This window comes from Quercus lobata, chromosome 9 (genome assembly GCF_001633185.2).
Source record: "Quercus lobata isolate SW786 chromosome 9, ValleyOak3.0 Primary Assembly, whole genome shotgun sequence".
Classification (NCBI taxonomy): Eukaryota; Viridiplantae; Streptophyta; class Magnoliopsida; order Fagales; family Fagaceae; genus Quercus; species Quercus lobata.
The window spans coordinates 44530746-44558681 of record NC_044912.1 but is presented as its reverse complement, the minus strand read 5'-3'; the positions used below and the strand labels follow the sequence as shown (position 1 = coordinate 44558681).

At 35.9% G+C, this 27936-nt stretch overlaps 2 protein-coding genes across 5 annotated transcripts; one reads left to right on the top strand and one right to left on the bottom strand.

The window, feature by feature from the left end:
• The first annotated feature begins 57 nt into the window (after positions 1-57).
• LOC115959279 (sterol 3-beta-glucosyltransferase UGT80A2) lies at positions 58-25182 on the top strand. 4 transcript variants are annotated; one of them, XM_031077630.1, is made up of 14 exons: positions 58-517; positions 2446-2630; positions 2708-2950; positions 9735-9846; positions 12381-12551; positions 13975-14038; positions 14209-14266; positions 14399-14576; positions 15929-16059; positions 23245-23347; positions 23443-23519; positions 23763-23810; positions 23917-24066; positions 24886-25182. In XM_031077630.1, the coding sequence occupies exons 1-14, from the start codon at positions 397-399 to the stop codon at positions 25051-25053; spliced, it is 1809 nt and encodes a 602-aa protein (XP_030933490.1). In that variant the 5' UTR covers positions 58-396; the 3' UTR covers positions 25054-25182. The 4 variants fall into 4 exon arrangements, with proteins under 4 accessions (XP_030933490.1, XP_030933491.1, XP_030933493.1 ...); XM_031077631.1 differs by lacking the exon at positions 13975-14038 and having other exon boundaries at positions 12381-12546; XM_031077633.1 differs by lacking the exons at positions 58-517; positions 2446-2630 and adding an exon at positions 6319-6466 and having other exon boundaries at positions 2882-2950.
• On the bottom strand, positions 17821-18655 carry LOC115959280. The gene has a single exon (XM_031077634.1). The coding sequence runs from the start codon at positions 18483-18485 to the stop codon at positions 17826-17828; it is 660 nt and encodes a 219-aa protein (XP_030933494.1). The 5' UTR covers positions 18486-18655; the 3' UTR covers positions 17821-17825.
• Positions 25183-27936: the final 2754 nt, after the last annotated feature.

Here is a 27936-nt window from a genome sequence, read left to right as displayed (position 1 = left end):
AATTTGGTCTTAAAAAAAAATGATGGGAGCGGTTTAATAAAAATAATGATAAGTAGTGAGGAGAACAAGTGTAATACGTGTCCCGTACTCTTTGATTACAGAGTTGAGTAGAGAGTAGATAGAAAGAGAGAGAGAGAAAGATATACAGAGAGAGGAAGAGTCTCTACACCCTTCCAATTCCCCACCTTCTCTCTCTCTCTCTCTCTCTTTCTCGGCCGCTTTATTCGAGGAAGAAAGAAGGAAATTGATAATAAAGTTGATTCTCCATTGTAGTAGTAATTAGTAATTACAACACACACACGGCGTGTACTAAGAGTCCGGTGGTGGTGGATGCTTATTTAGTTTAGTTGTTCGGATCTGGATCGGAGGAGGATTCCAATTCCAATTCCAATTCCAATGGACAACAAGAGTCAGAGTCAGTTTGCCAATACCAAACAACTCGACAACAATGGTTCCTTCAACTGCACCACCACCACCACCGACAACGGTGCCAGTGCCACAACCACCACCTCTTCAGGTCCAACTTTCCATTTCTTACTTTTTATTTTTTATGCTTGCTTATAAATTTCATCAATGCCTATAATAAGTTAGAAGGGGCAATTTGGAAGCCAAGCTTAATTTTCTTCAATTTGCTAATTGTGTTGCTTTTGAGATGGTTGAACTGAAAAAAATTTGCTAATTGTGTTGCTTTGCTAGGTATGTTATATAAATAAAATGAAAGAGATCATAGGAATTAACTTTAGTAGCGTAAATTCTAGACTAATTAGAATTACAAGACTTGTTGCAATACAAGTAGTAGAATTAGGATTTCTTTGCTTGCACGCTAAGTAGGATTCGACTTTGGGCCTTGGTATCTGTAACACACAAGACTTTACAAAGAACTATAACATCTTAAGGAAGAAAACTTTCTAAATACCTGAAATTGGAGGATACAAAACTGCCATGGAATCTTGCTATTGCATATGCCTGATCTTTTGTTTCTGCCATATATTCACTATGACTACCTCATAACGTTCTAAAACTGTAGCTTCTAATGCTCATATGCAGCTTGTACACATTTGACATTAGTTTAGAAGTTCCTTGTTCACCTTATACTGTAAAACTAGTTCAGATGCCCGATAAGGTGACAATGTCAAGCAATTGAATATTAAAGCAGATGTTGCTTAAGGAGTTGACCTATGATTGCATAACAGAATCCATCGAATAGCAATGGGAAAGCAAGTAGGAGGATTGGAGGAGACAGTTTCTTTTGCTAATTTGACGTATTTTATTTGTTCAGTAAGAATTGAAAAATAGAGGGCACAAAAGCTGAGTCTCTTTCTTGAAACATTAACATAGAATTGGGAAATTTTGAGACTTTTATTTATTTATTTAATTTTTTTTGAAAAGAAGTTACAATAGATAACTAAACTAAAAACAACTGAATAAGGTGGTGTAGAAAAAAGCGCCTTGTTTTGTTTGTTTATTTTTTATTTTGGCTAGTAGGAACTCTTTTCTAGTAACAATTTGTGCGTTTCATCAGCTAGAGAAAGAGAGAGAAAGAGAGAGAGAGAGAGAGGGTATTGGGGGACGGGGGGTAGGAGGAGTTGGATTGTGGGTTTCATGAGAAATTATAATGTCTGGCTGATCGATGGGGTTGCTTCATTCCTCCATTTGCTAGAATCTTATATTCTTACTTGGGAGGTGGAAGATCAGATGAGATGGAAACTAAGGAGTAATGGGGATTTCACTGTGAGATCTTTTTTTGAGACCTTTTGGGTTTCATTTTCTGTGTCTTTCTCTTGGGAAACCATATGGAGGATTAAGGCTCCTTGTAGAGTTTCATTTTTGTGTGGACAGCGGATTGGGAGGAAAATTATTACTTGTGATAACCTTATTAAGAGAGGGGTTATGCAATGGTGAGTTGGTGTTATATGCGTGGATGCAATGGGGAGATTGTGGACCACCTTTTGATACATTGCAGTGTGGCTTTTGATGCAATGGGGAGATTGTGGACCACCGTTTAATACATTTCAGTGTGGCTTTTGACTTATGGTGTTATGTTATTCAGACGTTTGGGATTTCGTGTGTATGGAGAAGGTTCTTGATTTATTATGTGGATGGCGGATTGGGGGATCTAATTGTTTGTCAGCTGTTTGGAACCTTGTTCCCTTTTGTGTGCTATGGATTATCTGGAGGGAAAGAAATCGACACACTTTTGAAGATGTGGAGTGCACGTCAACTTAATTGCTAGCGGCTTTCATTAGTTCTCTTGATGAGTGGTCCTTTGCTTTGGATCTTACAGATAGTACTTTTTCTTCATGTCTTTCTTCATGAAGTAGTCTCTTTTCAATAAAATTATTCTTTCCGAGAGAGAGAGAGAGAGAGAGAGAGAGAGATATTTGGGACTTTTTATTTAATTCTTTTGTAATTATATTAATGCATATTGTAGTTTTCTTCGTTCAGGGGATGCTAGCCAGAATCTTTCTGAAGTAAACACCTTGCCAATTGAGATATTAAACGTTGACAAACTGGAATCTGCGGGTCCAATTAAGTTGGAAAGATCAAAAACTGAGAGGCATAGACATCATAATATACTTGCTGAAGAAGCAGCACAAATTTTTGACGAGACAATTTCTGTCCAGCAGAAGGTGAATTTTACGTCAGGTTGCTTCAAAATTTTTCCCCCCATTATAGTGTGACCTGGATCTTTTATTGAATTGTGCAGCTAAAACTTTTGAATAGAATAGCTACAGTAAAAGATGATGGAACTGTAGAATTTGAAGTTCCAGCTGATGTTGAACCCCAAGATATTGGTGTTCGCTCTGTGGGTGCTAGCACTGATACTGTGGATGATGAGCCTCTTGATGCAACAGACCTTCAGTACATACCACCATTGCAAGTAGTAATGCTTATTGTGGGTACACGTGGAGATGTTCAGCCGTTTATTGCAATTGGAAAACGTTTGCAGGTTTTGAGACTTTCTAATCTTCACAAGCTTATTGTCCTGTTATTCTATGTATATATTATTTGTGAACAATCTTTTAAGATTTCTTTTTGTGGATAGGTTACAATCTTTTAGGCTTTGGACCATTACTGGTATGATTTTGATGTGATTACATGTTAGCTATGCCAGTTTTGCAGAAAAGTGCAATGTAGGTCTAAACCTTATGATTGCTATACAACCATAGCTTAGTTATACGCATGCCAAATTCATGTAATCTACCCTAAAAAGATTTATCAGGAAGAAACTCTTAGCAGACTTAAAAACTTAAGTGGAAAATGTTGGAAACATGCTTTGCATTGGGTTTCAAAACTAAGAACTTCAACTTCATTGAGTTTAGCACTTTCCCCTCAAAGCAGTGAGCTTTTCTCTTTATCCAAAGATGATAATAACTCCCATCATTGAGTAAGAAACTACCCAAGAAACACCAAACAAGTAGAAAACCAGAGGCATTCTTTAGCCATTGCATAATGGAGGAAAAGATGAGCCATAATTTCTTACTATCTTTTACACACACCACTCTATAATAAAGCTCTCTTGCTTCGTTAGATTTGTCGTAGTCACAGTCTTTCCTAATATCACTCACCACAAGAAGAAAGACACACTTTGCGGTGCACAAACTTTCCAAATGCTTTACCAAGGAAAATAATTTCCTCTTTCTCTTAAAGCCTTGTATTAGCTTTTCACCTGGAAGCCTTAATTTTTTGATGGGATCCATACCGATTTATCTGCCTCCCCACATCAAATCTTTGTAGCATATGTGATACCTAGTAATTGTGCCATAGATTCTAGTTCCCAATTGTTAATTGCTCCAATGAAAAGAGGATTTCGATAAAAGCAGCCCTTTGTATAATCTAGATAATCCGCTACCTTAATCTCTTAGTCCCTAACAATTAGGAAATGATTAGGATATCTCTAATTAATAGTAGTCTCATGCCACTTCACAAATTAAGCCAAAAGCCAATTCTAGAGCCATCACTATTTTTTTTTTTTTTTGATAGGTAATAAGACTTTTATTGAGAAAAAATTGAACATCATGTTCACGATGGTGAACACTTTGAACAAGAAAACAACAACAAAAAGAACAAGAGGTAAAGGAAATAGAAACTAAAAAATCAAATACAGCAGTACAATTTGTACACACCCAAACACGAGCCCAAAGAAACAGAGTACGAAAAAGGAGAAATTTTAGATGTTCTAATGTTCTTGTCTTGTCTTCAAAAATGCGGGCATTACGTTCCTGTTGGACTAACCACATTAAACACGCCTGGACCATATTCCAAATGGTTGAAAGATGCTTTCCAAACTAGTTTCTCCAAATAAAGAAAAAAGAGCTAATTGACCTCGGCATTACCCACTGGATCCCAAGCACTGTAAAAGCTTCACCCCATAAGGCGGGAGAGAACTTAAAATGAAGAAGAAGGTGGTCCACTGATTCCCCATCGCAGCAACATAAGCAACACATCTAACAAAATGTAAGGAGCTGTCCCATATTCTTCCACAAACCCACCCCATAAGGCTCCCTAACCTTGTCAGGACACCAACTCCCTTGAGTAGAGCCGTACCTGAAATCTATCACCTTTCACCATATTGCATTTTCATCTATCTTGTATCACCGCAACCATTTGGAATAATGGGAGGAGAGATGGAAAAATGGGAGGATAGAAGAGATTTTAATTTCTCTCATTTGTGTTTGGTTGGAAGTGGAAAAGTAGTGGGATGAAAAAAATGAATTTGTATAAATTTACTCATATACCCTTGTTAAAAATGATTCCCAATTAAAACAAAAAGTGGGCAAAAAAAAAAGAAAGAAAAGCCAATCACCCAAATTTATTAAAAAAGAAAAATCATACATAGAAAAAAAAAAAAAATTCACTTCTAGTCAAACCCCGCAAAAAAAAAAAAGAAAAAAAGAAAAAGAAAAGAAGAAAAGAAGCAAAGAAGAAAACTAAAACAAAAGAAAGAACTATCACGCCCACAGCCTAGAAAAGTTAAAAAAAAGAAAGAAAGAAAGAAAGAAAGGCAACCAGCAGTTCCAACACGTAAAAGGAGGAGGGGGTAGTTCAGTTATTGACTGCAACTATTCCTCTTCCCTCTATTTTCTCCCCAAATTGGAGAGATACAATTTTGGTGGGCCAGGGGAGAATACACCTAGGCTCCACCAATTTTCCATCCTCTCCTTATCTCCAACCAAACACCCATAAAATCACTTTTCTCTCCTCTATTTTCCATTCTCCTTGTTTCATCTCCAACCAAACGGACCCTAAATGAAATTTGATATCATCAGTTACATATCTAACTTGTTGTTCAAATATATTAAATATTTCTTTTAAAAAATCAAAAAAGAGAAAAAGAATGGTATACATCTGCTAAGGTTTGGAATTCATAAATTTTGAATATTTGTACACTTTAGCCAATGAGCTGGACTCAAATGGCACTTCCTCCTCTCACAAGTGTGGAGGATGAGGGCGTGGTTGTAGCTTCCAAATAAAAAAAACATGTTTACAATCTGATTGTGTTATTTTTTTGATAAGTAATAAAGCCTTGTCGATAAGGAGAATTTCTTCATGTTCCCGATGATGAACACAAAGACTCAAACAATTACAATGAATCAACCACCAAAGCTAAGAGAAGAATGAAATTTAAATATAGAAGTACAATGTGCAAAACCCCAAGCTCGACCACTCAAATAAGGTGCGAATTAATAATGATTTCAATGGATCTAAGGATCTTTCAGAGTCATTAAACATGAGAGAGTTGTGTTCCTTCCACGAACTGCATAAGACATGAAGGCACTAAATTTCAAACATCTGAAGAATGCTTCCCAAATCAATTCCTCCACCAAAATAATAGGGCTGTTACCCTTAAGAGGCAACAGCCGCTGGACGCCAAACATGTTAAAAACTTCACTCCACAAAGCATAAGTAACCTCACAATGTAGCAATAAATAATCCACCATATACAGTGATTATGTTTTGCATAATAGTTCATTGGGCATTTAGTTTTTTGAACATTTTTTCCAACTATTTTATATTTTAGTTTATGGCCCTTATTTTAAATGTAATGGAGCTTATGGGTCATCATTTTTTCTCCTCTCTTGAAGAAACAACATGAAGAAACTATAACACAAAAAAAAAAAAAAAAGAAAAAAGAAAAAAAGAAGAAGAGAAAAATAAGAGAAGAATCACGATTTGGGTGACCGAGAGCCAAACATATAAAGATCTCGGGAGCATCATCTGAAGAGTCTAATTGTGTAAGATAAGGTGCTTCTTTCAATTGTATTTAGTTGGGACTTGTAACCCAGTGCTGATAGGAGTTTTTTTTCTTGGAAGTAGGTAATCTATCCAAAAAGAGGATAATTGCATCTGAGGAAAAATACAATACTTGATGGCCTTTGGATTAGAGATTTCTTGTGTAAAAAATGGACATCAGACATGGAATACAATGAAATGTGGATGGACAATGGCTGACTTACATGGCAAGGTACAGGTTACAGAGATTGAAAATTACACTGAACAAGAAAAATCTAGGAACCATTTAGCTGCTTAGTTTATTTGGTTAATGTCTGATTTTGCTACTTTAAAACCTAAATTGGACATTGAAGATAAAATATAGCAGCTCAAAGTTTGATCAGGTAGCTCATTGTATCAACTCGGTTGTAATGTATAGAGTAGAACCAGGAAAAAAAAATGATCTGAGTACATGATCATACAAATCTACATTCTTTTTGGATCAGTAAAGCAGCCCCATAGTTCTCACAAAACAGAAAAAAGTGTGGTCACAGTTTACATTAAATATACTAAAGAGGTAGAAAGAAAAAAGGAAAAAAGAAAACAAAAGAGAGTATAAATTAAGAGAGAAACATGCTATCTAAAAAAGACAGCAAATCAGAACCACAATCAGAGAAAGGAGAGAGCCGGGTTCCATGCGAACAGACCGCTCAAAAATTGCGATTTAAGATTGGCTACTGAGAAAAAATACGAAAATTCCTCTCTCCAAATAGTAGTAATCAAAATCACATGCTAGATCGTCAACTTATCCTTTTTAACAACAAGACCAGCCCAACACAGAGGAAATCTGATATCCATCTAGATATCACCCAAAACACCCCAGCAGACACCATAGGAAGCCCCATAGTTCTCTACCCACCCAACAATGTAAAATGAGTGATTGATTGTCCCTATCTGACATACACATGCTACAACAATCTGGAATAACAATGCTTTGTTTCTTCAAACTATCCGTTGTTAGGAGCTTGCCTTTCATGGTCATCCACATAAAGAAGCCAATCCGAGGTGGAGATTTAGCTCTCTACATAGCATGCCAGGGGAAGGATAAATCTCCACCTGATTGCAAAGCACAGTAAAAGGTGCAAACTTTACAGCCCAGAGCCTTGGCCAAACTCGAGATCATCCTATCTTCCTGAAGCGGGCAGAACCAAACAGAATACAAATAATCCTGAAACGAGTCCAAAGATTCCAATTCCCAATCATGTGCTGCTTGAATAAAAATTTAGTGCCAATGATGGATACCACCTGCCACTTTTGAATAATCTGACACCTTTGCCTCTTTATCTCTAGCAATTTGAAAAAGTTCTGGATAACAATCCTTAAAGAGCCCATCCCCCCATCAACGATCATGCTAAAACTCAATTCTATCCCCTGTTTCTACCTCAAACTTCACAAATATAGTTTGTGGCCATCCCTTACTAATATACCTCCAAAGACTCACACCATAGGTCACTATCAGGAGCTGTGCACCAACCATCCTGCAAAAGCCCATATTAGTGGCAACCACCCTACACCATGATAAATTTATCTCCACTCCAAAATGCTAATCATGTCCCTATCAGCCTTTGATTATAAATCATCAAACATCTAATCCCCAAACTTTCCACCCAAATGGCATAAAAACATAAATCCCAGTTGACAAGATGGAATTTAAAGACATCTGCCAAACCACCCCATGGGAAATCACTTTGAATCTTCTCTTTATGATAAGCCACACTAGTTGGAAGAGGGTATAAGGACATAAAGTATGTAAGCCTGCTCATTTTTGAGAGAAAAATCTTCTTCCACACTGCTAATCGCTTCTCCATACATTCAAGAATGCCATCCCAAATAGTTAAGCTTTGAATCACCCCTAGAGGCAGGCCCAAATATTTCAGAGGTAAGGCCGGAATTTTACATCTAAGGATATCCGCTAGTACACCCATAATCTCAATCTCTCCCATAAGGACCATTTCAGATTTACCTAGATTTATGGTCAACCCAAAGACTGCTTCAAAAAGCAAAAGAGTAGAGTACAACAAAGATACTGCAATTGTTTCAGCATTGCAACACACAATGAGTGTCACCTGCAAAAAGAAAATGTGATATCTTCATCGTATGTGTTTGCCTATACTGAGAACCTTTATAAGAAACTTCCTTCCTCCGCCCTTGACAACATTAGACTCAAAGCTTCCATCATAAAAACAAAAATAAGTGGAGACTTTTGCCGCAAACCCCTGGGACTCGCAAAAAAGTCAATCGAAGTCCCATTCACAAGCACTGAAAACCGATATTAGAAATTCAAGTCATAGGTTTTCTCTGAATCAAGTTTGCAAAGCACCCTAAGATTTCTTTCCCTAAGCCTACATTCCAAACATTCAATCAAGACACAGTGTAGTTGTCTCCCATGAATAAAAACATTTTGGGTGCTAAGCTCCCTCAGAATAGTCTTCCACCTATCATATTCACTGCCCCTATATTTTTAGTAATAAGGGCAATAAATGTAGCATTTAGACCTTTCCCAAAGCCACCGCTGGCATGGAAGTAGTTGAAAAAATTTATTATGTCATCCCTCACCACACTCTAGCATGCCTGGAAAAAAGTCATTGTAAAGCCATCTGGATTCAGTGCCTTGTCCCCATTAATACTTGTAAGGGCCTGGAAAATCTCAGCCTCTTCAAAAGTTGAAGCTGAATCTGGAGCACTGAAATGCACCATCTAAATGTGGCCTCCACGTATTCAACTTTATGTATGGCCCATTATAAAACTCTACAATCTCCTTCCTAATCCTTCTTGATCATTAGTGTTTTTCCCCTCCACTTGCAACTAACCAATATGATTGTGTCATCTATGTGAGTTAGCCAACCGATGAAAGAATTTAGTATTGCAATCATGTTCTTTTATCTAAACTTCTTGTGACTGTTGTCTTCAATTGATTTCTTCCATCATAATGATTTTCTCTAGCTTGGCCTTTGCATCATCTCTGCCTGATCTCATCTCTGTTGACAATGGCATGTCCTCTAAGCGATATGGAATCTTTATTTTGGTATTCTATCACTGTTATTAATGGAAGGTCTAATGTATTGATTTCCTTCAAACCTCAATGGAGGAGTGTCATTTCCCTTTTTTGGGGTAGAGTGTCATTCTCCCGAACCTCAAGGGAGGTTTTTGTAATTTACCCAAAAAAAAAAAAAAAAAAACTGAAGTTTTTTGGTTAGAATGAGTAATAAATACTTCATGTACAGTGGTGACACCTTTGCTTTTGGTTACATTGAGTAGAACCTTCTTTCCAAGCACTTTTAATGTTGATTTGTGCTTACATTTTTATCAAAGATAAGAAGAATACATGAATAAAATTCAATGTTCAGTTTTATATGTTTTCATATATGTCTATATATTTATATTTATATATATATATGTTGGCCACTCAAGATATTGCTAGAAGTAATTTGAGATCATTTACAAGAATATTTCCCATGCAGGACTATGGCCATCGTGTTAGACTAGCAACTCATTCAAATTTCAAAGAGTTTGTCTTGACTGCTGGGTTGGAGTTTTACCCTCTAGGAGGGGATCCGAAAGTTCTTGCTGGTTGTATGTACCTAAATGCACTATCTATTTTGGAATTATCTTGGTGATCTCATGTGGTCTTGTTATGACTCTATGCTGTCTTGTCAAAGTAGTTAGATATCTCTTAGTTGGGAAATGGCTCAAAGTAGTTACATATCTCTTATTTGAGATTGAGAAGCACTAATTGGGAAATGGCTTTCACTAAGTGCTTGACACATAAGTTGCTTTAGTGGTGTTTTTGTGGCATGTTTGAGGAACACTCTTAAGATGCTTTCACTTTTATTATAACATTGCTTCTTTTTAAATATACTTGTCAAGTTATTTAGATTTAGATGACATTTTATGCTCATAAGAATATTCCATTATGAATTAACAGAATATATCAACTTACACACACACACACACACACACACACAACAAAACTAATAGAAATTTTTAATTACTATTTTTTTTTTTTTGATATTGTAGAGAGCCTGTCTAAAGAAGAGCCATTTGGAGAAATTTTTATTACTAATGTTAAATTACCGATTGTCCCTGTTAAAGTATTGAGTTTATGTTGATGTAATGGCCCAAGAGACCCAGTTATGTTGCAAGCCCATATATGGCTAATCCTAGCTCTAGTCTCTAAATATACCCTATTAAGGGTTCACTGTAATCGTTGACTTGAGTATAAAGGAAAGATGTATCTACTAGGGTTGTGTTCTTCTCTCTTTCTTGCTTCTACTTCTCTATATTATTTTATTCTCGTCTTTTACATGGTATTAGAGCCATTTTCTTGTGGCCAGTTGCTTTTGCTCGTTGTTACTGTTGTTCTCAGTGTTTGGTTGCTTGTGCAACCTTCAGATCTAAGTTTGTGTTGTTGCTGATGATTGTTGTTGGTTGCTATTGGTGTGGTTGTGGTAGTTGTTGTTGGTTGTTGTTCTCAGCAGATTGGAGTTGTTGGTTGTTCTCATTGGTTGGTCAATCTTGGTAGTTTTTTGTTGCTACCATTGTTGGTTGTTCTCGTCTTCTTGCCTTGTTTCTGTCACTTGTGGCTGTCTTCATTGCGAATCTGGCTTGAAGAAACATATTTGACTCACAACCAAACTTAGTAGATCTCGGTGGTTGGCCTCTGTTCTTGGCTGATCAGTGGTGGTTTCCCACCATCCTCCACTGATCTTGGTTGTTTTTGGTGTTCTCGCCATTTCTTGTTGGCCCTTTTGTTTTTGGAGCATTCTTGGTAGATCCTGTACTCATTGGGTTTCAGCTTGTCCTGTTGGTTTTATGGTCATGTAGGTGCTCGTCGGATGTCATGGTGGCCTTTTCCCGGTCCCTCGGTAGTTTCCAATGGTTTTAGTGGTGGGTTTCTTGGTGGTTCTTGCCGCCGGTTTTGTTGGTTGCCAGTGTAGTGGTCACTAGTGAGTTTTGAAGCCGCTAATGTTGGTTGTTGGTAGGAGTAGAGAAGGAATACCCTTGTTTGGTTTATGATGTGTGCTATTGCCTTTCTAGGATAAGGATAACTTAATCCCGGATAGGGATAAAACTGGTTTGGTGGATAAGGAGTTGTTTGGGTACAAGTTTTGGCTATTCTCTATTCAGATATTTTTAATGATTTTTATTGTTTGGGTATAGGTTTTGGCTGTCCCCTTATCCATGATAAGGATAACCTAACCCCTATAAAAACTCTTTTTGGTTACCTGTTTGGAATTGAAGGCTTCAGCCAGTTCATATTGTTTTTTGGTCGGTTTAGCTTCAATTTTGGCCAGTTCACATTGTTGTTCAGCCTCTTCAAGCAAGTTGGCACTGTAGAAGTTGTTAAGAGTTTATGTGTTACAAGCTGGACCTATACCAGAATATGCTCCAACTTGAGGGGGAGTGTTAAGTATTGGGTTTATGTTGATATAATGGCCCAAGAGGCTAGTTATGTTGTAAGCCCATGTAGGGCTAACCCTAACTTCTAGTCTATATATATATATATATATATATATATATATATCTATATTGACAATGTTAAGGGTTGCTTTCACTCCTCTATATTGTTTTTTTCTTGTTTTTAAGAGTCCCAAAAGCTTAACCTATTAGGAAATTGTGAATTTAATCATTTAACCATAATTCTATCACTCCCCTTCACGTGGGATTTTTGACACTTTAAATGGGAGGTAGAGTGGAGATAGGGATTGAACCTAAGACCTCTTGCTCTAATACCATGTTAAATTACCGATTGCCCTAAAAGTTTTAAGCTGTTAGGAAATGTTGAATTTAATCACTTAACCATAATTCCAACAACTATTATTATTATTATTATTATTCATGCTCGTAATAGTATTTTACTATGAATAAGCAAAATATATCAACTTACACGCACACAACAAAACCAATAGAAAATTTTCTTGCTATTATCATTATTATGAATTTGCACAATATATCAACCCAACAAAACTGCTGGGTTTGAGATTATTTACAAGATTATTATTATTATTATTATTATTGTGATGGTGATATGTTTCATTTGATATTAATTTTGGAACTTGAAAGACATTTGTTAACTGTACTAATTCCAAAGTTCTTTTGTCAAATAGATATGGTGAAAAATAAAGGATTCTTGCCATCGGGGCCTTCTGAGATACCTATTCAACGAAATCAAATGAAGGAAATTATCTATTCTTTACTTTCAGCTTGCAGAGACCCTGATATTGATTCTGGTGTTGCCTTTAAAGCAGATGCAATCATTGCCAATCCCCCAGCGTATGGTTAGATCTTGTCACTTTTGCATCTGTTTGTGAACGTTCTCTTTTATTTGAATAATAAATTTTATTACAAGAGTCCTCAGGTAAACAGGGTGTTAAAAAGGGTTCACCTAAAATTATAATTAGAAATACAAAAGATTAAGAAATTTTAAAGGAGGAAAAGAAAATACTTCCAAACTCGGCCATCCAATCTTAAAAAGATCTTGTCTTTGCATTTATTTCACAAGAATATCTTTTGTGGTCCCCAATCATTTTTATATCGAAGTTAGGTTTCGATTCTGATCATGAATTCTTATTTTTTAATGAAATTAATGTGTTTTTAATTAATGTTGGGAAGGATTAATAACTTTGGCAAAAAAAAATGAATAAAAAGTTTGGATTGTTTATTGCATAATTAGTTGTAAAGGTAATATCCTCTTTGGAATCATAGGGCTAACAAATGTTTCCTTGGCTTCTTGGTGATGGGAGTGATTTGGAAGAATGAACTATATAGGAGGAACTTAGAAAATAGTTCATTCAAAGAAGTTCGCATTTGGTGGCTACATGCTTTGGACATCTAATAAGTCATTGAAATACCACATTATTAAATTGGGAGAGGATTTGCTGCATACCAGTATGCAGCAATTGCTGCATATTGGGTTAGGTGGCAGCAAAAAATAAGTGACAACTGTCTAAGGGTCCACCTGGTCATGGGCATTGCACATGACCCATGCAGCAAATCCTCTCCCCATTTAATAATGTGGTATTTTAATGACTTATTAGATGTCCAAAGCATGTAGCCACCAAATGGGTCATGTGCAATGCACATGACCAGGTGGACCCTTAGACACTTTTCACTTATTTTTTGCTGCCACCTAACCCAATATGCAGCAAATCCTCTCCCTATTAAATTTACCTTTGTACATTTTAGATTGTAATACTGTATTTTTTTTTTCTTCATAGTAGAGAAAAAGGAAAATGGCATTACATGCAAACAGTCTATAAAATAATAAAACCATTTGTGGAGAAAGTTACACGTTTTAAACAATTTAGTTGACTTGGGGCCTGAATTGCCACGGAGGACATAAAAGTTCCAAATTTTTTAAATTCTGATTTCAAAATGTAAATTTTTTTGTAATAACTTGAATTTGAACTTTGAAGCCAATTTTTTTATTTATTATTTATTTTTACATAAATCTCAACCTGATTGAATTTAAGATTCATTTCAAAATGATTTAAATTGAATTTTGTGAATTTCTAAACATAAATGTTGATGATATGTTGGTTTTACCAAGGTTAAGCTAAAATTTGTTATTTTTCTCCCCATTGGATGGAAATTGATTGTGGTGGCACCTGATTGTTTTTTAATGTCCAACAGTTAATTCAACTTAAGCTTATATTTCCTTGTTTCTTATTCTCCTCGTAACCATTATAAATACTTCTTTAGGTCATACCCATGTGGCAGAGGCACTAAAAGTACCAATTCATATATTTTTCACGATGCCATGGACGTAAGTCTTGTCTGGGTAAAGCAATCTTACTGAGTTATGTATTGTTTTTAACTGTTTTCTGGTTTTCAGTTCATATTTTCTTCATGGATTGTACTGGTCACACGTTGTTAATGTAGTGTAATGGGAAAATTTTGAACTGCATTGTATATGTTTTACTTTTTTCATACCAGGCCAACTAGTGAATTTCCACATCCTTTGTCCCGTGTGAAGCAACAAGCTGGATATAGGGTGAGTCTACTGATTTATTTCCTTTTGTTGTCATTTATTTTTCCTCCCCAATTTTTCTGTAGCTTCACCACCTTTTCCAATTATGTAGCAATTTCACTTTTGGCCCCATGCTTTCCTCCCCCCCTTTTTCAGCTGTCATATCAAATTGTCGACTCCTTGATTTGGCTTGGAATTCGGGATATGATCAATGATGTTAGGAAGAAAAAGCTGAAGCTTCGTCCTGTAACATACTTAAGTGGTTCACAGGGCTCTGATTCTGATATTCCACATGGATATATATGGAGTCCTCACCTTGTTCCTAAACCAAAAGGTGGTTGCTTTTGATTTCAATCATGTTTTATTCCACTTCCAATCATATAATACGGGATCCATCTGTTACCATTTCAGGTTAAAGAACATAATTTGTTTATTCCATGTTCCCATGAAAATTGTACAAACATGTGGTTTTTCAATCTGGTATTTTAAGTAACAACTTATACATGATTCTGGAAGAAAAGAAATCTTGGTTAAACATAGCCATAAGATGGTAGCTTTCTATCTTTTGGGAAACAAATTCAATAAAAAAGTAGCTGGCCTGAGTAGCCTTGTGGTGTGTGTGCAACAGTGCTATTTGCGTATTTTATTCCATTTTGCTCTCTTTCACTTAGGGCGCGTTTGGTATACTATAATGATAATTACTTATGAATGGGAATAAGTATTACAAGGAATATAAGAAGTTGCATTGAAAAAACTATTCCTATCCATATGTTTGGTGATAACACAGGAATACAACACTGAGTCTGCATTTCACAGCTTTGGTCCCACTTATCATTCAATATGCATAAATTAAATAATTTTATAATTAATATCAATGTCGTTTGTTAACATTGTTATCTCCATTAATATTAAAAAAAAAAAGACAGCATCTCTCTTAAATATTAGATTCTAATAAACGACACATGCATCTGCTTGATTAATTTTTTTTTTATAAGGTACACATTAATATATATATATATATATATATTTATATATATAATATACATGTTTCATAAAAAGGTTAATACATATTTGAAACTTAAATTAATGCATTATAAAAAAGAGTTTGTAAATTTTTTTAAAAATTAAATTTCTTACCATAATATAAATTGATTATGAGAGAGAAGCAATTTTTTTTTTCAGAGCCAATTATGTTTTTTTTTGGGGGAATTTTATTTTTTGAGATATCATGTGACTAAGGAATAGCTATCACAGACCTATTGGTAAGGAATAACCATTCCACATTTAATGAATAACTATTAATAAGTAATTGCTATTCCTTGTAATGAAAATGAAACAAAAATACTGAACAATGATTGCAATGGAATAACTATTCCATTCCTGAATTTATTATAGCATACCAAATGTACCCTTATTGTTCTCCCAAGAGTAATTGGATCAAGGGTTTTTAGGAAATAGTTCAATCAATTGGTATATGCATGTTCTTTGACTGACTTTTTGAAAAAAATCCATGTTCTTCGATGCAATCTTGTTGGTTCTTTTTTCCATTTTCCTTTTGTTATTGTTTGAGTGAGTCAGCAATTACTTTTATTGAAACAACATATTCTGCATAATCATTGCAACATGAGCAGACATGAATTTTGATGCAAGCATGTGATATCTGTATGTTGTGTTTTTGGTTTGCAGATTGGGGTCCTAAGGTTGATGTGGTAGGATTTTGCTTCCTTGATCTTGCATCAAATTATGAACCTCCTGAATCACTTGTAAAATGGCTCGAAGCTGGTGACAAGCCTATTTATATAGGATTTGGTAGTCTTGTGAGTTTGACTTCCTATTTTTCTCATTAATTTATATATTCCCTCTTAAATATATATATAGTGGTAAATCTCACTGTTGAAACTGTCATAATGAATAATCAATTCATTATATATGCCAAAGTTGAGTCATTAGATAATCAACTTGTTGTGGACATCAATAGGTCTTGAACCCATGACCTCACCTTCCACCATGCACTAACAAGGGGAAGGGGTGCTGTTTGAACTATAGCTAATTGGCTATTTAGAACTATGTTGGAAATGGAGATTCTAAGCACGTCCTTGGACTTAGGATGCTAGAATAATTCTCAAAAGTAGCGCTCACCATTTAAGGATTAGTTGTATCAATTGAGTTTTACAAGTATTTCTTACTTGATCACTTTTCTAACTATTTTCCTCTTCGTATGGGATTACCAATGCAATTGTTGTTCTACCATTCAGTATTCGAAAAATTGAAATATTTTAGTATGTGTTGAACTTAGATTTTCTTTTAAAGATCAATTGATTATAAATTTCTAAAAGATGTACGGCTGGTGATTGTGCGTTTTAGGTGATTGACCCTGACACTAGTTTTATTATTGATAAGTTGCTTAGAGAAAAGAATGAATGAACTAGCTCTTCAAAAGACACACTTTTGGAATAATACCTCGGATAGAGATTTCTTGGATTCAAATTCAACTAGTTACAATGAGTGTAGCCTTGCTTATTTATAGTTACATAGGCAAGCTGTTGAGTTAGTTGTAAGAACCTATCATGTGGCTGCCATGTGAATGGTCAAAGCTTAACAAACTTTTCTAACTAATTGATAGGCTATTGCACTTATCACTAACAATCTTATCAACTAACTAACTTTCTATTACAAGTAAAGAAGCTACTTATCATACAACATAAGCACTAGTAAACAGGTAGCTTATCAAGGATGCTTGTATCTCTGAGGTTTTGTGGATTCTAGAAGGAGGAACTGTTAGAGTATGGGATTTAAGGTTTTATAGAGCTTTTTGAAGATTGGGAGCTAGCTGCATCTTATTCTCTATTCCAGCTTATCCAAACTCGTATTTATCGAGGTGATAGGAGTGATACTCTTGGTTGGCGGCTAAAAGGAGATGGTAAGTTTGACATCCGGTCTTATTACCATGCAATTCGGGGTGCTTCGAATTCTTTGTTTCCTTGGAAGGGTGTTTGGAAACCAAAGATTCCTAGACGAGTGGCATTCTTTTTGTGGACAGCTGCACATGATCGGATCCTCACTTTGGATAATCTAATGCTTAAGGGTCGCCCGTTGGCTACTTGGTGTTGTATGTGTTGTTGTGATGGGGAGTCGGTAGACCATCTTCTTCTTCATTGTCCTGTTACTCATTCCCCTTGGACTTTTATGCTTCAGGCTTGGGATTCATTGGGTTATGCCAGGTTCAGTGGCGGGTTTGTTATCTTGTTGGCATCAGTGGCTTGGGAAACATAATTCGGACATTTGGAATTTGGTTCCAGGGTGCTTGATGTGGATTGTGTGGTTGGAACGAAATCGTCGTTCCTTTTGAGGACATTGAGAAGACATTGGATGAGTTAAAGGTTTTATGCCAAAGGAGTCTTTTGGAGTGGTCTTGTTGTTGGGGTTTTACTGATTGTTCTTCTATCACTGAGTTTATGCTTTCCCTTAGCTTAGTTTCCCGATTTCTCTTTTTGTTGTGTTGTTTGTTCTATATTTTCTTGTTGTTCATCATCATGAACAACTTGTACTCTTCCTTTTTTTCTCATTAATAATAGTTTTCTGATTACCTATAAAAAAAAAAAAAATGAATTGCATCTGGACTATCCCTCTTTGGAACACACTTGTCCTCAAGTGTGGCTAGTTGTAAGTTGATTTGGTGCATGATAGGGCAGCAAGTGATGCATATTGAAGTTTTAGGAAATGTGCGCATGATCTGGTAGTTCCACTGATCTGCATTCTTGTTAGTTATTGTATCAAGCTGCTGCATCATGCTAGAGATTAAGGGCTGTTGCTGCTTTGTGTACAGGCTGCAGGTGAAAGCAGCCACGTAGACGCTCTTGCATCCATCCTTTTTCATTTTGATTAATGGTTTGGGGCTAGCTTTCCCCTTCTTTGGTTGCAATGTGCAACAATCTTGTTTCTTGTATAAGCTGAATGTGTTGCTCCTTCCACCTGGAATGGTTTGATATGGACATGATCTTTCACACCCAAGTAAGAGATGGCAAACATCCATGGTTGTCACATCACAAAGAACATAATCTTGAAAGTCATTAATTAAGAACACTAAACACTTTCTTGAATCTCTAACTTCACCTCCTTTCTTGAAGCAAGATAGTTTTTGTGGTTGGGGCTGTTCTTGATTCTTTGATTCAAGATTGTTCAAGACTTCTAGTGACACCATATCCTCGTAACTACTTCTTCTAAGCCACTCTTCATCCTCCATTTCTTTCTTTGGAACTTGCAAGACGTTTGTTACTAATGATAAATCCTCCTCTTCATCTATACGAGCATCTACTTCTTCTTCCACTTATTGATCATATATGGGTTCTTGAATGCACTCCTCTCCTTTATTGTCTTGAATTATCAATACACTATCACACATTTTTGGGAAGACTGGACATGAGAATGAATAGTCTCATTCACATCTTCCCCAATAACTGACTCCAGCTGATTTTTTTCATGACTTTTAATTGGGAAATTTAGATTTTCTGATGTGCTATCTTTAACATTTGACTTCTCAAAAACAGATCCTCCAAAGCCCAAATTCTCAACCTTCTGATAAGGGTAACTAACAAAGTCGGCATCTAGGAGAGAAAACTCTCTCATAAACAAAGCATCTTCGGTTGGATTCCCAATCAATGTATGGTCATTCTTATTCAAGTTTGAGCTCAAATCAGAATCATCATGGACAGCAGATGGGTACAAATATATAGAGCTCATTAGCTTGGGCTCATTAACAGCCATGTCTTTTTGACTTCCAACAGGTTGAAGCAATGGAGGTGCATGGGAAGCTAGGCCATAAATTGACCCAGACATTAGATCAGACAAAGAATTTTCATCATAAGACTGCTGTCTGGCACTTGGATATAAGCCTGCAACTTCAGAATTCCCAAACCTGAAATATCTTTTTCTTTTTCACCAATCACTCTTGTAGTCAAATCACAGTCTTGTTCACCAATCCTCTTCTTCATCTATATGAGCATCTACTTCTTCCACTTATTGATCATATACGGGTTCTTGAATGCACTCCTCTCCTTTATTGTCTTCAATTATCAATACACTATCACACATTTCTTCTTCTTCATATTGATCATACATCGGTCATCAACATATCTTCTTTGGGTGCTAGAAAGGTGTTATCGAGGATTAAAGCTATACCTTCTTCTTTGCATGTATTGGCTGCCTTTGATGAATCAGATGCCGCATTAACAAAAAAAAAAAAAACACATTGCTGCATTTCCCTTATTATACTTGGTCAACCAAGAATCATTTTTGTAGATAGCTTGCATATAGTTGAAAGGCAGAAGTTGCTTTTGCAATTTCCACTTCATTTTGAACCATTTTTGGATCTTTCCTTTACCCCTCCTAATTCTCTGAACTTGGAGTTGTTCCCACCAGGCTGAAGCTCTCACTCAGCTTGATAGAGACCAACTTCACCTTCTTGTAATCTTAGACTTCTTAGTACTCAAATATCCTCTCGATTTGATTCAACCAGTCCACAAATACTTCAGGATTCAGGCTTACTTGGAATTTTGTAAGGTCAACTTTGATGTTTGGCTCCCATTTTGGCTCTTCTCTTTGAGGAACTTGCAAATGCACAAGACCTGGCCTTGGTTCTTGCACAGGCACTTGCTGATTTCCTCTCACAGATTGACCAAATGCGTTGTTGAAGTTGTTGCTATCTGCATCAGCATCTTCAGATTGTTCACCACCAGTCCATCACTTCTGTGACGATGAAATTGACTTCTCCTTACTTCCTCAGTCAAGGCAGCAAGCTGCCCCCTTCTGTGATGATGAGTGCAAGGATTGAATCTCGAATAGGCTATGCTGTAAAATAGAAAGGGCAAGAAAGAACTTGAATTCCCAAATGGATCTCAAGCTCTAATACCAAATTATGATGGGGAAAATTAGTGAAAAGGAAGGCTTTTTTAGAAAGCTAAGTTGCTTAGAGAAAAGAAAGAATAAACTTGCTCTTCAAGAGACACACTCTTGGAATAATACCTTACAGGTAGAGATTTCTTGGATTCAATTTCAACTAGTTACAATGACAACAACCTTGCTTATTTATAGTTACAAAAGCAAGCTGTTGAGTTAGTTACAAGAACCTACCATGTGGCTGCCATGAGATTGGCCAAAGCTTAACAAACTTCTCTAACTAATTGATAGGCTATTGCACTTATCATTAACAATCTTATCAACTAACTAACGTTCTGTTACAAGTAAAAGGAACTACTTATCATATTACATAAGCACTAGTAAACAGCTAGCTTACTAATTTTAATTGACTAAGGAAACCTAAATCTAAATGATTTGGAAAATCCCAATTATTGAATTTCAATAATAACCTTGGCTCTAGGAAATAAAATAAAATACACTTCTACCTCCACGCGGCATTGCTCCATCAGGCTTTTGCCCATTGCGGACAATTCCCTATTGCTACCTGCCCCATAGGAGTTTGGGTTGTGTCTTAGTCCCAATGTGGCTGATCATCCACTCAGACCAGCTACTAATCATTTCCTTGGTAAGAATAGCCTCAGCAACTAGCTAATCAGATGTGAGCCCCATCTTAGGTGGATTCCTCATTTTGCTCCTCAACCTACGGGGTATTAGCAGCAACCGTTTCCAGCTGTTGTTCCCTCCTAAGGGCAGGTTCTTATGTGTTACTCACCCGTCCACCACTGTAAACACCACTTTCATCCGACTTGCATGTGTTAAGCATATCGCCAGCGTTCATCCTAAGCTAGGATCGATCTCTCCATGAGATTCATAGTCGCATTACTTATAGCTTCCTTGTTCATAATAAAAATGGATTCGGAATTGTCTTTCATTCTAAGTCATAACTTGTATCCATGCGCTTTAGATTTTCTTGGAGTTCGCTCCTAGAAATATAGCCATCCTTACCTCCTCATGTCAATCCCATAAGCCTTTTATCCATTCTCATTCGATCATGACGGGAGAGCAAGTCAAAATAGAAAACTTACATTGGGTTTAGGGATAATCAGGCTTGTTTTGATGACTTCCACCACGTCAAGGAGGCACTCTATTACTGAGTTATATCCCTTGCTCAAGGTTCCAAACTCAACAATGGCAACTAAACACGAGGGTTGCGCTTGTTGCGGGACTTAACCTAACACCTTACAGCATCGGCTGACGATAGCCATGTGCCACTTGTGTCCATGTTCCCAAAGGCACCTTGCTCTTTCAAGAGGATTTGTGGCATGCCAAACCCCAGTAAGGTTCTTCGCTTTACATTGAATTAAACCACATGCTCCACCGCTTGTGTAGGCCCGCATCAATTCCTTTGAGTTTATTCTTGCAAAGTGTTTGGATCTATTATGAAAACCAATAGGCGCTCAATGGACCTTTCTTGGATTCCAAGATGTGAGGGAAATGATAGGCTGTGTTGGTGTCTAGAGGAAGTGGTAAGTTTGATATTTGCACTCATTATAGGAAATTAGGGGTATTAACTCCCCATTTCCTTGGAAGGGTATCTGGACCTCTAAAATTCCCAGGGGAGTTGCTTTCTTTGTGTGGGCAGCTGCTTGGAATTGGATACTTACTTTGGACTATCTTATGAGGAGGGGTCTGCCTTTAGCAAATTAGTGCTGTATGTGTAGAAAGGAGGGAGAGTCAGTAGACCATCTCTTGCTGTGTTGTGATGTTGCCCATGCCTTTTGGGAAGCATGGTTTGAACATTTGGAATTTAATTCCGGGATGTGTGATGTGGATTATTTGGAAGAAATGGAACCCTGCTGCTCGTTTGAAAATTCTGGGAGCTCCTTGGACCAGTTAAAATCTGTGTTACACCGTACCCTCTATGATTGGTCCAGGAGCTGGGGATTCACTGATTGTTCATCCTTTTTTGTTTTCCTAGCTTCTCTTAGACTTCCTTTATGACCTCTTTGTATTTTCTGTTCCCATGTGTTCATTATCATGAACTCCTAGTCTCTTTTGTTTTGTCTAATAAAATTGCTTATTTACTTATTATAAAAAAAAAAATCAAGTTGACAGCACAATGCCCACAAGGATGTATAGGAAATATTCATGCACCATTAAAGAATGATTTGGTTTAGATGAAGACCATAAGACCCCAGTAAATAAAAGGCAAAAGAAATTGGGTTGGGGCTCAAATGATTTGGCATGATGACCCATTGTTTGAGTGAAGATGATAATGGCATGGGGCTGGGTGGACTTGTGATGACAAATTCATGGAGCAAACCCTCAGTAGTTCAGTGAATGCTCTGTTTTTGTTGTTGCGTTGCTGCCTTGATTTTGCTTTCATTTTTTATATTATATTTTTAAAGTGTAAGCTTTTCTACCAAGTCTCTCGTAGCCATGATCTTTGAAGTAGAGAAATTTAAATCGTGCTGTCCTTTGGTGCATCTTCCCAAGTGGCAATGTGATTTTAACATGAAACTTATGAGCATCAAATGATTGAGAAAACTAGATAAAGAGGACCTTGGGTCCAAATTTCTTTGATTAAATGACTACTGCATGTGTTGAAATCATAAATTATGCATTGTTATTATTATTGTTCCTCCAGTTTTTTTTTGGTTGTTGTTGGTATCATTATTATAGAATGTAATGTTGGATTCATTACAGGAACTGAACTAGTCCATTTTGTTTTAAACAGGATATTAAATCAGTTTCGTGCTTTATATTGTACAACCAACTTGTTTGTTAACTTGACATGCAAATAGTGATTTTTTTTTTTTTTTAAGGTTTATTTTTCATGGAAGTCTAACTCCACTCAGTTAAATATCATATTTTATTAGACAGGAGTCATAAAATAACCTTAGTTGAATTTGGATGTTCCTACATGTGAGAATTGATTCTCCAAAAGGACAGTCATGATATGTGAATTTATTAAGTTGCTAGCTTTCTGCACTTGACTTCTTTCTGAAATATGTTTTATGTCTCCTCTTTTGGATAGAGTTTTATCTTTCCTGAACTTTCTATACATTTATTTATTTTTATGTCAGCCTGTTGAAGAGCCTGAGAAAATGACCCAAATTATTGTGGAGGCATTGGAAATCACTAAACAGAGGGGCATCATTAACAAAGGTTGGGGTGGACTTGGGGATTGTAAGTCTTATTTACCATTTTAAAGAGCTCTGTTTGGTTCTTATGTTATCTTTTGTGTATTCTGGTTTATTTGGCTAAATTTTGCTTCCTTCCAGTGGCAGAACCAAAGGACTCCATATACTTATTGGACAACTGCCCTCATGACTGGCTATTCTTACAGTGCAAGGCTGTGGTAAGGCATAAATATTTATAGTTTTTTCATTTCTAGATCTGTAAATACAGAAGCGTCCTAGATATGACAATGGCCCAAATTAACCTGGCCCAGACAAGGTTTACAATGCCAAAGTTTTTTTTAGGGCCATGCTCAGGCTTGACAGCTGTTGGCCTGGTTTTTTTGTTTGCTCTTCGTTTTCAATATTCTTCTAGTATGTAGTAGGCAATTTTTTTTAATCCCTTTTTCCCTTGTTGCTTTCAGGTGCATCATGGAGGTGCTGGAACAACAGCTGCTGGTCTTAGAGCTGCAGTAATGTCTTAATAGCTAACCGTGTTCGAGATGCTTTGAGTTCCATGTAATTGGTTTCCGGCTTATTGTGATCCTTTTTGTTTTTCGTTTTTTTGTTTTTATATAGTGCCCAACAACCATCGTGCCTTTCTTTGGTGACCAACCTTTCTGGGGAGACCGAGTCAATGCAAGAGGAGTAGGTCCTCCACCCATTCCTATTGATGAATTTACTCTTCCCAAGTTGGTTGACGCAATAAATTTTATGCTAGATCCCAAGGTAATTCTTTATTTCTGAAAAAGGTACACAGTGTTATCCAAATTTGCATCTGGTAAAGGTGCCTTGATTAAGAAATATTCTATATGTAGAATATGTTTTGGCTTGTAAAACTAAATTCATCGTAGGCAGCATGCAAAAAGTTAATCTAGCTGCTCTAGGGTAGACCATAGCTACAAAGTAATTAAGTTCTTACTTTATACTCATCTTGAATATAGAACATGTAAATGCAACTGTAGGTTCTCTCCCCCTTCCCTCCTCTTTTATCTTCAGTTTGATTGATGGGGATGACATAATAGCTGGTTACCTCTTAACAGTCTTGACTCTTGAGTACTAAAACTCCTCGACTTCCCCAATGAGGAGCTCTGGTTAGGTGTCAAGAGTACCACACTTGTTTTAGAGCATTTAATTTATAATTCACATTTGTTATTGAGTACTAAAACTTGAATTCCCCAACAAGGAGCTTTGGTTAGGTGGCAAGAGTACCACGCTTGTTTTAGAGCATGAAATTTATAATTCACATTTGTGTTAACCTATATGTAAAGGTTCTCATGGATGTGTATATTAGTTTCGGTTTCCAACTTCATTTTAAATTGGTAACTGGAAAGTAAATCTAACTTTCCTGCTACAACTGTGTTTTTCACTTGATGTAGAAGTAAGATTAGATTTGGTGTATGACAAAAATAGAAAAGCTATTCAGAATTTCTCGTCTTTTCTGTAGTGTAAATTAATTTGTGAAAGCTTGTGGTACTTGTGATATAGTCTCAATGGATTAGAACGTGTAAACTAGCACGTGATGCACTTACCTAAGAATCATTACAGGTGAAAGAGCGTGCAGTTGAACTTGCAAAGGCCATGGAAAACGAGGACGGTGTGACTGGAGCAGTGAAAGCCTTCTTCAAGCATCTTCCTTTCAAAAAGCCAGAGCCAGAGCCAGAACCGGTGACACCAAGTTTTTTCTCTTTAAGTAGATGTTTTGGTTGTGCTTGAATCTCGTTTAGCCCTTCCCATGTATTTCCTCACAGTATAGATGATAAGATGTCCTCAGCAGCATCACCTGTGTTCACTTCCAGAAAGTAAAATGGAGAGAGAAAAAAAGAAAGGAAAAAAAAGGAAAAATGTGAAAGTAAAAGGAAAAGGAAACTGCTTGGGGATCTTGTTAGTAGAATCCCATTCCCACTTCAAGAGTTGTAATTATATGTATTTATTCCAGTCAATATATATTCATTTCTAGAAATGCATTTCCCCCCCCCCCCCCCCCCACAATTTAGAGATGAAATTTACAATAATTGTATTGTACCGGCATATATTCAGAGTTGATTATTTTTCGTGTTTCTTTGATGGTATATTTAGAGTTGATTATATGGCGTGTTTCTTTGATAGCGTCTTGCTGGCTCCTTGATACCATCCTTGTATCTCCTGGCCCTGTGATTTTTCATAATCGGAGATTAATTAGAGGAAAGGAAAAATATTTTAGTTGTAAATAATTTTGTTATATATATATATATAAATATTTTAGTTGTAAATAATTTTGTTATATATATATATATATATATATATATGTAACTTTAAATAATGTTACACTACTCAATATTTTTTTATTGGATACAAATTTTGACAAATTTACTGATGAATTACATTCTCTTTGTATATTCTTATTGCTTACAAAATTTCAAAACAATTAAAGATCAATGACTAGATTATCAATTAAATATTCGAAGTGCAAGTTTTTCTAGTTTAAAATTATGTATAAAAGATGAATTTATTGATCAAATAGTAAATAATGTTTAATTAATTTGAAATATGGCATGTGTGTTAAGAATATAGAGAATACGTAATTCAATTATTAGATTTTTTAATTATTTATCAAATAAAAAGTTATTAGATGGGGTAATATTCTTTAAAATTATATCAGATGTAATTTGAATCTATCTAAGTTGGTTAAAGTTACACTTGATATAACTAAGTAATTTTATACTACTTAATTTTCTTTGAATTATTATTATTTAGTTCAATTATTTTTGGCATTTACCTCTTTTCTTCTTTTTACAACACGTGGGAGATGTGGGACTAAAATTCAGGATTTCTATTATGGGGGTAGTATTACTAAAATGATAGACTCCTTGGCTATTGGCCTAGGGCAGAGGGAGGAGGCCTAAGGGGCCCTTGATTTTGTAAAATTCCCTCTTATGATACCAAAATCGTACAGGGCAACTCAAATTTATCCGATATGATAAATGAGAGAAGGGTGGATGCATATATTTTTCATACTTTGTGCGTTATATGGAATTATTAAAAAAAAAAAAAACTGGGGAATTAAAAGGATTGATAAGCTCACCACTAAAACAAATTCAAAGGAATATAGATATTACAACCCAAAGGAATTTAGTTAAGGATACATAATTGAATTGGATCATCACTCAATGAGATACAGAATCACTCAATGAGATACAAAAATTGAAACTTGCCACCCAAAAGAATCCACTCAAGTGATAAAAGTTTTAAAGAAGAAATCTATCTTCTAAAGTACAAAGGTTATATAACGTGGAAATACACTCTATAATATGATTTTATTCAATCCAGCAAAATGACTTATATAATACTTAGAACAGTTCTCTAAGCATAGGGTAACAAAAATAGCATTTAAAACATTACATTTTCAAAACCATATTCAAATTTGACTTATAGAAACTAAAAACAAAATAAATAACTTATATGCCTAGGAGAACTAAAACATAAAGGCTAAATATTTCTACGAAAAAAACCCAAAATAAATGCTCTCACTTCTGGGAGAAAATGACTTAAATATCTTTTGAAATTGTTGGGAAATCCAATCAAAATAATGGCCTTATTTGCTAGGCTTGAAAATCAACTTGGTTGGACTTAAGAATCTAATTAGATTGGGCTGTAGGCTTATTTGGACATTCCTTATGCCACCTTGCTTGTGGCTATCACTTTACTCCGGTGTCAGACTCCCCCTTTTGAGAGAAACTCGTTCTCGAGTTTAAATTTAGATCATCCCAAATTGTTTCATCCAACTTCATCAACACTTTGCATGAGCCAAACTTTCCTTACTAGAGCTTCTTATAAATACCATCCAGGAATCTTTCTTTGTACAAGTAAAACACAAGCAAGTAACCCCCTTTGAACTCCCAACTTCTTCTATGAGCATCAGCTTTCATACTTACTTTCACTTGATTGAAGAAGGCTAAGAGAACTATAGCATGAATTAGATTTCTGTCATGAACAACATCAAAAGGAGATTTCACCTCTTGAGGAATAATAAACTCCCATTTCCTTGGATGCTCTCCTTCTGAACTTCTCAACAAATTCCTAAGAAATCTATTCATAACTTCTGAGTGACCATCAAATTGAGAATAAAAAGCACTAAAGAATTGCAATCAGCCGCTTAAGAGCTTCCAAAGTATTCTCCAAGCACCAAAAAAAATTCCATCATGATCTGAAATGAGGAACTCGAGAACTCCATTCAAGTGAACCACTTTGGAAAACAAAGCTGCACTTTGGACTCCTCCCTTGGCCATTTGATATACTAGAAATTTCTGTAGAAAGCGAAAAATATCACTATTCAAGTATGCCCGAAAGTAATATCTTTTCTTCACAAGAGTTTCTATTCTGCCTTGATCAAAATACCCACAAAATCTACTAGCATGTAGTTCTTCAAACAATCCCAAAGATCCTTCTAATCATTCAGCACCTTAGATAAGAAATGATCCATTGTATGACACTCAAGTAGAACATCAAACCCAATTATCTCACAATAAATAATAGCTAACAAACCATATCTTTGACTGAAAGCATCATCCACTTCGTTTGATGAACTTGATTTGGAATTAGTTTCTTTAGTAGTATCCA

Coding starts and splice junctions, on each gene's coding strand:
- LOC115959279 (XM_031077630.1), top strand. CDS start 397: ATGGACAACAAGAGTCAGAGTCAGTTTGCCAATACCAAACAACTCGAC. Junction 2,951..9,734: donor CAATTGGAAAACGTTTGCAG/GTTTTGAGACTT, acceptor TTTCCCATGCAG/GACTATGGCCATCGTGTTAG. Junction 24,067..24,885: donor ATTTTATGCTAGATCCCAAG/GTAATTCTTTAT, acceptor GAATCATTACAG/GTGAAAGAGCGTGCAGTTGA.
- LOC115959280 (XM_031077634.1), bottom strand. CDS start 18,485: ATGGAGGATGAAGAGTGGCTTAGAAGAAGTAGTTACGAGGATATGGTG.